The following is a 12,415-nucleotide window of genomic DNA, read 5'->3' as shown; positions in this document are numbered from 1 at the left end:
TACCCATCATTTGGCAGGTTCATGGGTCTCCCTCATAGTTATTACCACCTACTTTTACAACTTTACCTGCTACTTATAAAATTAGCTACAGCCCTGCCTGCACACACGCGTGAGCATGCGCGCGCGCGCACACACACACACACACACACACAAACCAAACAGTTTGAACCTATTCCTACAACCAATGTTGGCGTCTTACAAAACAACAACCATTGTAGATTTAAGAAGACATTTCAGCCCCTTCAAAGCCAGTTTTAATTGTCCACTACTGATTGAACAACAGTCTGATCACAGTAATTTCTAAATCAGCAAATGATAATGGTTCTTGCTATTGCACTAACCTGTTTATGTGCATGATCATAAGAGTTGATGTGATTGTCAAACTCTGTGTGTTTGTAGTACTGCTTATCACATAAATCACAGTAGAAATTAGCTTTCAGGTCTGCTAATGCTTCGTCAATGGATTTCTCTCTCTCAGCATTCTCCTAGTAAAGTAAACATACAAACATGACTTGAATTTCCAAACTGTGACAGGCATTTATTTAGATTATGATTCATTCATGGTCAGTTTTACATATTCTATACTTCTATGTCTAATTTAGACCAGACAGCTTAGTATAATTATGCTACAGATGTCCGAGAGATTGAGATGAAAGGTATACTCATTTAATACCAGACTTCAAAAAGGTAACTTTATTCCTAATAGACTTCTTAAATCGAGCTGTAATTGATGTCAACAAATATATTATACTAGCTCCTTCCACAATATAATTTGCAATACAGTAAAACACCACCAGCATCCCAAAGCTGCTTTACATATTTGACTTCTTTGGTTTTCTGAAACAGCTGTGTAAATTGAATTCTTATCACCCAGTGTCATTGTTATCACGAAGACAAGAACTGTGTTATCAGTTGTCTTCTGTTGGTAGTTATCATATCACTTTGTGTATTGATGAACTACATTTCAAAATCTATAATTGGGTTTGCATTATTTTTCAAAAAAGAAAATTATAACAAATGAGCCATTTTCAGTACTAACAGATGTTGCGAAAACAAGTCACTTCAACCACAATGATGAGCCAACATGTATTTGGACTTGAGAATATGTAAAATTTGGTTTGATAAACAAGTGGACAAGTACTTTATTTTGCGTTAATACTTTATTACCTACATTTTGACCCCACATGGGAGGTCATCTTAAGGGGGGAAAAAGGTGCAAATCTGATTTCTAAAATTAAGTAGCAATGATATGTTACCTTGTATTTCTGCCGTAGTTCTTCAGTTTCCTCCTTCTCAACCTCCAATGTCCTTCTCTTTTCTGTAGCTTCTTCAGCTTGTTCGAGCTATTAAAATAGAAATATGAAAATTGAGCAAATCACCCCAAACTCATGCCACAATCCAGTGATCAATGACAAAATTAAACATATATATAATGTGACAGAAAGGGTGATGACATCTTTTGCAGCGATGATGAATAGCTTACTTTATAAATCAAAACATAGCTTTTGTGGAAGAAACGTACGACAAATTATTTTCATACTTCTCCAAGTTTTCCACACAAAAATATATGCATAACTATAATAACTACATGGACAGTTTTATTAACATGTCATCATTCTAATTTTTATGTGAGTAAATATTGGTATAATTTACTATAAAACAGGTTACTATGGCACTATCGTAGTTTTCAATAGTCATTAAAGCCATTAATTCCATCTTACACTGTAACACATTACTAATGGAAAGGAGTTATCACCACTTATTATCAAAAAATAAGTCCTAAAATTGAAAGACTAGACTGCAAACAGGAAATAGAGAGTACAGCGCCCTCGCTCAAATTGGAGTGTACTGTTTCTGAAGAGCATTGTCCCTTTGGTATTTTATAGAAGTGTAAATCAGGGATATTTTTCATATTGTTCAGACATCAAGGAAAAGCAGCAGTGCTTTATGAATACCTGAGTAACCTATCATCAAATATTTATTGGGGGATGATATAGAATTATTTATAAGACAAGTGACCTTTCAGTTTGGTCACGATGATAAAGGGGCTGTGGTTTGTGTAACAAATGAAGATAGTACATGTATGATATTTTGATGGTGTACAAGTCTTGAAACTTTGATGGTATTGCCCCACACGCGACCCTTGACTACGTACGCGACAACCAGTATTGGTACTTGTACATCTACGATACAGATACAGATACAGATACAGATACAGACAAATGATCGTTAGTTTTGGTCATCATACTAAGAGCATCATGGAGATTTAGATGAAAGACGTACTCAAGTTTGGTAAAATCATAGATGCATGTCCGATACTTCTTCCAATGTCTATGAAGATGTGACATTGAATGGCATACAACACTATCACACAAAAGACAAGTGACCCTTTCAGTTTGGTTACAGTAGTTGAGGGACTAACAAATGATGACATTGTGATATTTAGATGGTGTGTCACATAGAATCAAGTCTTGAAATAGAGAATGGTGGTATTAGCTATAGATGACAGGTACATGTATAAGCACAGACATTAGACTCAATTCTCCAACATCTACGGTATAACAAATGAAGACTTTATGATGTTGAACTTTGATGGAGTACAACACAGAATCAATTTTGAAAGCTAAACGATCCCTCAGTTTTGTCATAAATGATAGAGGGACCAACATATAAAGACATTCAAAATGTTGAACTTTAACGAAGTGTGAAGTACAACATAGAATGAATCCCAAAATTCACTTTGATCACAATGATAGGGAGACTAATAAATGAAGACCTTATGATGTTGAACTTTGATGGCAGTACAACACAATTAATTTTGAAAGACAAGTTGGTCACAATGATAGAGGGACAAACAAAAAAAAGACATTACGATGTTGTAGTAGTTTTACAACTACGTGCCATGACTATTGTCTAGCGTTTATGACCCTGTAAACTAAGTTCCTTTGTGGTAGACAATAGTCAACTGTTAGTGAGCAGATAGCTATTGCTCACCGGCTGCTCAATCTATCAATGACAAAAGTGGTCAACATTAACACAAACTGTGAAGACAATTATGGCCACAGATGTGCATAAACTCATGTCTAATGTACTTACACTGTAATGTATACAGTGTGGAACAATGAAGCTCTAGCTATTTCCACAACTGACCTATGCTAATTTACTATACATGCATCACATGTGGTGACTTTTAGTTTTTATGTTACATCCATCACTCATTACATAATATTGACAGATTTGTCAGTGTGTATACTTGTTAAAAACTTATAGCTAGGAGCGAGATCAATAGTTCAATGTAGAATAAAAAACATTAAATTCTTATAGTTATGCCTGAGACCCCAACCCCCACCTTCTAACTTAATTGGCCAAAATTTAAAATTGTTTCACACAGCACAATCAATTTCAAATCAATATGTAGTAGTAATGTATTTCTTTGAACATAAAGCCAGTATGTGGTGAGGAAAAATCTCTTTTATTTAAGTTAAACACTTTCAAATGGCACCATGTATTTACTATAGCTAAAATTCTTCCATTTCTCTCAATTTGACAACAATTCTTAGAAATATTATAATTTGGGGTACACAACAGATTCCATTTTAAGTAAAATCGTTTTTGTAGGATGATCACTAAAATGGTTCAAATGTTTGTTTGAATTTGAAATGTTCATCTCTAGACATGGAGGATTCCAAGCAGTGAACAGCCTCTAGCCTGTGTTAAACAGTGAGGCAAACTCACTCCACACTAGTCAGAATGAGTGGTTTGATGAAAGCTCATCTGTGTGAAAGTTCCGACTAAGTTAATGGATTTAACTTTGTATTGCACCATATTTACAATTAGCTCACCAAAGCTTTCGCCAGGTATCCACCATGGCTTCATCAGAGTTTTTTGAAGAGTGCAATACAAAGTTAAATCCATTACCTTAGCATGAGTGGTTAGACGTATATATTAAACATAACAACACATACGCACTCACAATATCAGATGTTTTGTCTGACCATAGGCTGGTAATCTATCATAAAATTTGGCTGAAAATGTTGGTAGATATAGAGAGTACCAACCCTTGGGCTGGAATTCAACAACCATATTGTCCTCACTGGCATTTGTTGTTACAGTACTAACAACACCATATGCACAAATAAATGTATATTTGTTTGCTGGAAAGCTCTACGTTTGTGTCAAATGCAACATGTCTCTACATGTAAGTTGACTGAATACCACCGGTATCGAGTTTATAATTAAAAAAATACGTACATAATCCTCTGATGTTATTAAATCGAGTACAGATTGAATATTCAAAGCGACAGAAGGGAACAAATCAATTCCGATGCATGGCATGACATTTAGAACATAACCAATATATTAGTTACCATGGCAACAAAAGATTAGGGTACATAATTGATGAGGATACACATATACATTGAATACTTTCATCATTAATACAGTGCTATCTTACAAAGGTCATTGAATTTATTAGAGGACGATAATTATACTGTTTGGCAGTCATTTCTGAAATGGATAGTCGTATACATAACGACTGGATTGATATGAACATCATCTGTCTTGTTCAATAATTGATAGGGAGATCAACACATTTCTTATATAGTTAATTGCACCCTTCGCTTCCAAATATCTACTGGGTTGAGATCCAAATAATTTCCTGTGTAATTGGTAACTCAATTCACATCTTAGCTGGGAATCCAGGCAATTGGGGATTTTCAATTTCAATTTCCGAATCCCTCATCAGTATGGATTCCAGCCAATCCATGTTTTTGAAATTCAGTTTTTATTCATTTGAGATCAGTGAATGGTTAGAGATAAGATATATGAGGGAAATTATATTGAACTCAATTCATGTCAGATTTAAGTTAATGGGTTTAACTTCATATTGCACCAAAATTCAATTAGCTTACCAAAGCTTTCGCCAGGTATCCACCATGGCTTCGTCAGTATTTTCTGAAGTCATGATGCATGCGTGACTTCAAACAATTGTCCCAGATTCTCATCTTGGTAAGTTAATTAAATTTCGGTGCAAAACGAAGTTAAATCCATTAACTTAGACTGAGCTTTTGCACAGATGAGCTTTCATCATACTATGTCAGATTTGTTGTGAGACAAAGTTGTCTAGTTGGTGATATGATTATTAAATGCCATTCTGGAACATTTTGTAAATGAGAAATAAGTCACAGCATTGGTAACAGGCCATGATAATGAAGTGACAGTCAAGTACTAACACTCTACTACACCAAATCATGACAGTCAAGTGTCTACATTCTCCAATACACCGAATGACAGTCAAGTGTCAACACTCTCTACTACACCAAATGACAGTCAAGTGTCAATATTCTCTACTACACCAAATGACAGTCAAGTGTCAACATTCTCTACTACACCAAATGACAGTCAAGTGTCAACACTCTCTACTACACCAAATGACAGTCAAGTGTCAACACTCTCTACTACACCAAATGACAGTCAAGTGTCAACACTCTCTACTACACCAAATGACAGTCAAGTGTCAATATTCTCTACTACACCAAATGACAGTCAAGTGTCAATACTCTCTACTACACCAAATGACAGTCAAGTGTCAACACTCTCTACTACACCCAATGACAGTCAAGTGTCAACTCTCTACTACACCAAATGACAGTCAAGAGTCAACTCTCTACTACACCAAATGATAGTCAAGTGTCAACACTCTCTACTACACCAAATGACAGTCAAGTGTCAATATTCTCTACTACACCAAATGACAGTCAAGTGTCAACTCTCTCTACTACACCAAATGACAGTCAAGTGTCAACTCTCTCTACTACACCAAATGACAGTCAAGTGTCAACACTCTCTACTACACCAAATGACAGTCAAGTGTCAACACTCTCTACTACACCCAATGACAGTCAAGTGTCAATATTCTCTACTACACCAAATGGCAGTCAAATGTCAATATTCTCTACTACACTAAGTGTCTCTGATTTCTAAAATACCTACATTCTGCTACCTCAAATGACAGTCACAGTAAAGACTTTGTGTTTGTCACATACCTCCATTTCCATTCGACCCATACCCATGACATCTTCTTTGAGAATGATAGGAATAGGATCTGTCCGTCCTAGAAAACAACCAAATCAGTAGAACATTTAGCAATGCTGACTAGAAAAGTGACAACATTGTCAATGATTTCAATGATGACTACTACAATAGTGCAACCTATTATATACCACTTATAGGCCTGGTCCCACAGGCATCTGTGGAGAAATGAAAAATAAACCAACACACATCAGTGACAGGCATGAGGTTTGAAGGACGTAAGGGTGTGAACCAAGGGAAATTAGGCAGATAAGGAAAAAAAATTATGACAACAGATGACAGTTAGCTTTACACAAAAATACAGCAACATGACAGTCAAGGAGAGTTATGAGTTGGTTTTTTTCCCCTACGAAGTGTAGGTTATTTTTTGATAACGAGAGAAAAAGTGTTTTCCATTTACCCTCATATTATAAATATCTGGCTCTGTCACTCTGAAAAAAGAAAAGAAGCAACAAAATGGTATTGATCTTGTGTCAATTATCGCCAAATTTTTGGTCTTATCCTTAGTGATTTTATGGACTTTGTTTGTCTGCCCGCTAAGAAGCCATGCAAGGAGAATGTTGAAGATAGATAGAGAGAGAGTGAGTGAGGGATAAGAGGAAGAATTTACAGACCATGCTAGTACTAGTAAGCTAGCCAGGCAGTCATGATGACATGTACTAATGAGATGGGGTTAATACTGATTCAAACTCAAAATCTACAAAATTCATCATTACATGTACAAACACCAAGTGGTTATATGCCCCATGTGCGTCCCACTGCCATTGATGTGCGGTTTTTTTCCAATCGCTTCTCTGTTGCTACAAAGTGTCCGAGAACAGTCACTTGAAACCAGTGCTTCTGTATGAATGTATTACATGGATCAATATTGTGATCATACGTGGAGGTAAATTGAACTAATGTCGAAATATAAATCATATTTTATTACTTCTCAACAATGTGACTTTCAATCATATGAGAAACATATTTGTATGTACAGCCGGTGACAAAGTGAAAATATTGTATCTTTCAGTTCGGAATTTCGATTAACAATAAAATCTAATTCCTTTTTTCGTTACTGTAATAATGTGACTATTGTGTCATACAGGAAACATACATGTATGTATATCTGGTGAAATTCTGCGAACACCATATCATTGTTTGGAATTTCCTTTAGTTTTAGTTTTAGTTTCACATCCTACAGAAAGCGCTGGCGTCAAAGACAGTGCTGAAAGCTTTGCATCATTAAAACACTATGTAGCAGGCAATGGACAGTGATACACGCACACCCAACTACAAGCACCCTTGGACACACAAATGCACACATGGTATTTCAGTCAAGATACAAGAAAAGATTTGCAACGATTCTTCCCCATGAAATTGGGGAGTCAGTGACAAAACTCTACAACCAATGTGGATCAAAGCTGATACAGCTTTGGATCCATAACCCAATACAATGCATATACACAGTTATATATATAATATATATCTCATCCACACACAAATGCACTCTCACAAACCAGCCATTGAAAATTTAACAAAAAAACCCAGCCTTGTAACAACTTACTACTGAAGAATTCTATGCATAAAAACACTAGTATTTACATGCAGGTTTATGTACACATGGATTTGAACAGATTAATATCTTGGTTAGATAACACAACACAGCACTTTGAGATTAGTCTATATACATAGTTCAAATCAGCAAATGAGAATGTTTAACTTTAAATAAAAATAAACCGAAAAAAAAATAAATTATGAGGTTGAAAATGATAGAAAACAAATAAAGTGTTAGCATTAAGAATGGGTCACCATACAATTATTACAGGGACACAACCACTTAGCCCATACAACACATGGATTACTCTAAATACAACTACACAAGGGTATTTTTTTAAAATTAGTATTCAAACATGGTGCTACAGTTATGGCAACATTCAACGCTATACAACTCTCTCATCAACAGTTTCAAAACTCCAGTGCATATTAATTTATCTTTGAGCTTATGGTCTTGTGAGACACTATGGAAATGAGATTGTCATAGAGAAAAAGGAGTCTGAGAAAATGAAGTTTAACGACAAGCGTGCTGTTTATATGTTGTAAAATAATACACTGAAAATATTGTAATTCAAATACCATCCACTGTGGTGGGAAGGTTTGTTGCCAACATCTGCAGACAGAAACCACACAATTGTGTTACTAGCTTTAGTATAATATATGTACATGAAATCTTACTTAGCACACATTATATATAGGTAAATATAGCAACCTTGATCTGTAACCATACTTGGTATACATGTATAACAGTGCAGAAGAAATTACCACGCATGTACATGTACGTACACACACACACACACACCTGTTCATATTTATACATGGCTGTACACTCATAGTAATTATGATTGGGCAGAATACCAGAGATGAAATGACCTACCAACACTGCACACACACACACACACACACAAAATAAATAACACCTGTTCATATTTATAAACAGCTGTACAATCACATTAATCCTGACTTGGCAGAATACATCCATTGGTGGTATACTAATAATACAACAATCAATTCAAACAAGACCACAATAGTTATGTCACAATACATGTACCATCAGAAATAATCCATTGTTATTCCAATATTAATATAGGAAAATATATAAAGATACTGGTATGGAAGCTTCTGTACTTGCAAAACTCAATTCGAGATATGACAATAATTAGCAGTTCAATTAATTTATGCATATTTATGTATGTCTGTATATGCAAATTTATAGCCAAGCGTTTAGCTGTGCAATCTATAATTACAGTACTGCGTAGTTCTGGCTTTGGTCAACATACAACAATAACAACTTAAGGATGATTGCATGTCACACAAGCTCAATAAATGAACTTCATTTATTTAGGACAAAACCCCTTACGTCCTACCCCTGCCTATTATTGAAGGCATGAAAGTTTTCAAAATTTAGTCAGAAGTGTGAAAATGAAGTTCAGCAATTGCATTGACACCAGACCTCTCCCTCACTAAATGAATGAAGTTCATAATATTGAGCTTGTGTGACACTGTGCAATCGTCCCATACTTTAGCTCTGTTTTCCTGGTTGTTTTATACATGCACTTACACATTAGTGTGATCTCTTCAATCTCAAACTATACCCAAAACTAATTCACTTTTACTTCGACTAACAAACCAATGTTTCCCTGAATCATTAAGAAAAGCTTTTCAAAAGAGAATCAACTAGAAACAATTAAGCAAGTCTTACAAAGCAACACAATGTCTCTAAATGTGGTCACATGTCATTATTTTTGTCATCTTTATTCATTACCCCTATTACATGTCATTGTCTGGCCTTGCTTCTTTGCATACATACTCGTCACTTTGTAATCTTCTTTTGCTTTCCTTCCAATTCACAATTCATTACATCTCTTTATAACAGTTATTCTCCTCTTAGCCTCCTTTATTTTCCCTACAACTAACCATCCTCTACACCAAATTACGTAACAAGAATTAACCTGTATCACACAGTCAGTAGTTTTCCTAGCCCTTTTCAGGTAAAAAGCCCATCAAAGGGCAGCTTTCCTGGTTTTCAACACTAAGCCTATCTATTACATAGGAAAATGCCACAAAGACATTTTCTTGCCTTCTTCAACTTGGGACTATTCTGGTTGATTTACATTAGGTCTATCAAAGTTCTATCATCCTGGACCTTACAAAAAGTCTGTTTTTGTGGTTACCTGCAGTAGGTGGTCACTTACATTAGGTCTATCCAAGTTCTATCATCCTGGACCTTACAAAAAGTCTGTTTTTGTGGTTACCTGCAGTAGGTCACTTACATTAGGTCTATCCAAGTTCTATCATCATGGACCTTACAAAAAGTCTGTTTTTGTGGCTACCTGCAGTAGGTCACTTACATTAGGTCTATCCAAGTTCTATCATCCTGGACCTTACAAAAAGTCTGTTTTTGTGGTTACCTGCAGTAGGTGGTCACTTACATTAGGTCTATCCAAGTTCTATCATCCTGGACCTTACAAAAAGTCTGTTTTTGTGGTTACCTGCAGTAGGTGGTCACTTACATTAGGTCTATCAAAGTTCTATCATCCTGGACCTTACAAAAAGTCTGTTTTTGTGGTTACCTGCAGTAGGTGGTCACTTACATTAGGTCTATCCAAGTTCTATCATCATGGACCTTACAAAAAGTCTGTTTTTGTGGTTACCTGCAGTAGGTGGTCACTTACATTAGGTCTATCCAAGTTCTATCATCATGGACCTTACAAAAAGTCTGTTTTTGTGGTTACCTGCAGTAGGTGGTCACTTACATTAGGTCTATCCAAGTTCTATCATCCTGGACCTTACAAAAAGTCTGTTTTTGCGGTTACTTAATTGCACTAGGTCTATCCAAGATCTGTTGTTCTGGTCCTTGTTCTATCCACAGTCTGTTTTGCCTGATCCTTACACTAGGCCTATCCAGATTTTGTTGGTCCTTATCTGAATACCTTCAATCACTAATTTTTCTATGGATGCACTGAATATTTTAGAGATGTTCAGAGCATAAATGAATTAGTAGGTTGGGCTCTCAATAATTCAACACCTAGCATATGGTTTGCGTGTACGGGCATTTGACATTATTATTAGTACACTGAAATTTAAGACATACAGGATATGGAGACCGAAAAGCAAAATGGTGACTGACTGAAAATCTAACACAATGCATTCATTGTTCTAGCCTGTGCCCTGTGTGTTCATGAACGCCCTTTGCAATGCATGCTCAAATCCCAGAAGTTGGTTGAGAACAAAAGAATGATCCTATGTAATCCTTATTGCTTCAATGATAAGAGAACACAAATTCAATAACCTGTCATTGAATCTCTTCCCTTTTTTCCAAGTGCTACATGGTATTAATCAATATTTAAATACTGCACAGAGGTGAACTTAAATTTTTGTTGATTCAGAAGTAATCATGTTCACTCACTGTAAACTAAATAATGGACAGTGAACAAAAGAAATTATGCCACTTCTGGGTAGGTTTAGTTAAAAGTCAAGAAAATTAACATCCAGGCTTTTGTTCCTAGTTGACCCCAGTGAAGTTGGTAATAGATTAGATTAGAATTTACACCAGTATTTCCATCAACAGAGTTAGTTTCAGCAATCATTTTTCAAATCACATAAATTTTTTAACATTGCAAATATAAATTATTTATAAAATAAAATATAAAGATTTTGCCTAAAAGGCAAAGTTCAGACTAGGATTAAAAGGCATGAAAAAACAGTTGTTTGGTCGAGGTATAGATAAATTGGCACGGAACAATACAATGATCCTATGCCACAGTGATAAGATACTTGGGGTTCACGTATAGGTGTTCGTCATCTGTGTGGACTATCTGACTATTGTCAAAGTTAATTAAATAAACGAATAATAAATACCACTAATGCGAGAACTAGGCATTGAAAGCCTGGCCTTTAAGATTATTGCAGTATTTTTAACATTGTCACTAAAATCCCACCTGTTAACCTATGCTAATGAAAGACTAAGAAATTATTGTAGTAGCTTCACCATTGTGGTATGCTGTATGTCATTTTTTTTGCACCTGCCACATACAACATCTACAACAATGGCTTACAATGTTATCTCTGAATAGTTCCTACACATAAGGAAATGATTCTATGTAAGTTGTTTTGTTCCCATAATTAGTGCATCTGCTCATTGCAAACAAGGAAGTCATTAAAGACATAATTGAAAACTCCTATAGCAACACATCCATATATTCCTGTCCACTGGTTAACTACACTGGCACAACATCAACGAGAGATGTGACAAAGGAAGGCCTTTTAAAGCAGGATATTACATATTTGATGTTTTGAAAATTAAAGTTCTTTTAAATAGCCTTATTTATTCCCTTTTTGGTACCTTGTTACTGTATGTACTTATGTACTGCACTAATTCTGCATTTATTTATATGTGTGTGTGTGTGTGTGTATGTATGTATGTATGTATGTATGTATGTATGTATGTATGTATGTATGTATGTATGTATGTATGTATGTATATAGGTATGTATGTATGTATGTATGTATGTATGTATGTATGTATGTATGTATGTATGTATGTATGTATGTATGTATGTGGGGTTGGGGGTGTCTGTGTGTGGCTCATGTGTTTTATGGTTTTACAGGGTTCTGGCCCTCCTGTTCATTTCTATTCCTGACATGACCTTAATAACAATTTACTCCAGTGGTGCAGTGATCATCATCGCTACAGTAACACAATCTGAATAATAATTCAAATCTGACATGAGTTGTACACATTTATGTATTAGAGTGTTTTCAACAGGTAACCATAGTGACTTCTTTT

General features: G+C 35.4%; 1 protein-coding gene across 5 annotated transcripts in view; it reads right to left on the bottom strand.

Moving 5' to 3' along the window:
• LOC144447788 (uncharacterized) overlaps positions 1 to 12,415 on the bottom strand; it is a 37,232-nt gene that overhangs the window by 10,113 nt on the left and 14,704 nt on the right. For 2 of the 5 annotated variants that reach the window (XM_078137870.1, XM_078137871.1), the window contains 3 exons: positions 6,045 to 6,112; positions 1,257 to 1,343; positions 342 to 485 (listed from right to left, as the gene is read on the bottom strand). In XM_078137870.1, coding sequence (XP_077993996.1) covers positions 342 to 485; positions 1,257 to 1,343; positions 6,045 to 6,112 — 299 coding nt within the window. Of the gene's footprint in view, positions 1 to 341; positions 486 to 1,256; positions 1,344 to 6,044; positions 6,113 to 6,490; positions 6,775 to 8,205; positions 8,227 to 12,415 lie in introns of those variants that run through there. The other 3 variants (XM_078137873.1, XM_078137874.1, XM_078137872.1) reach the window with 3 other exon arrangements.

Source organism: Glandiceps talaboti, chromosome 16 (assembly GCF_964340395.1).
Source record: "Glandiceps talaboti chromosome 16, keGlaTala1.1, whole genome shotgun sequence".
NCBI classification, from domain to species: domain Eukaryota; kingdom Metazoa; phylum Hemichordata; class Enteropneusta; family Spengelidae; genus Glandiceps; species Glandiceps talaboti.
The sequence above is the reverse complement of the archived record's forward strand: the minus strand, read 5'-3'. Positions and strand labels throughout refer to the sequence as shown.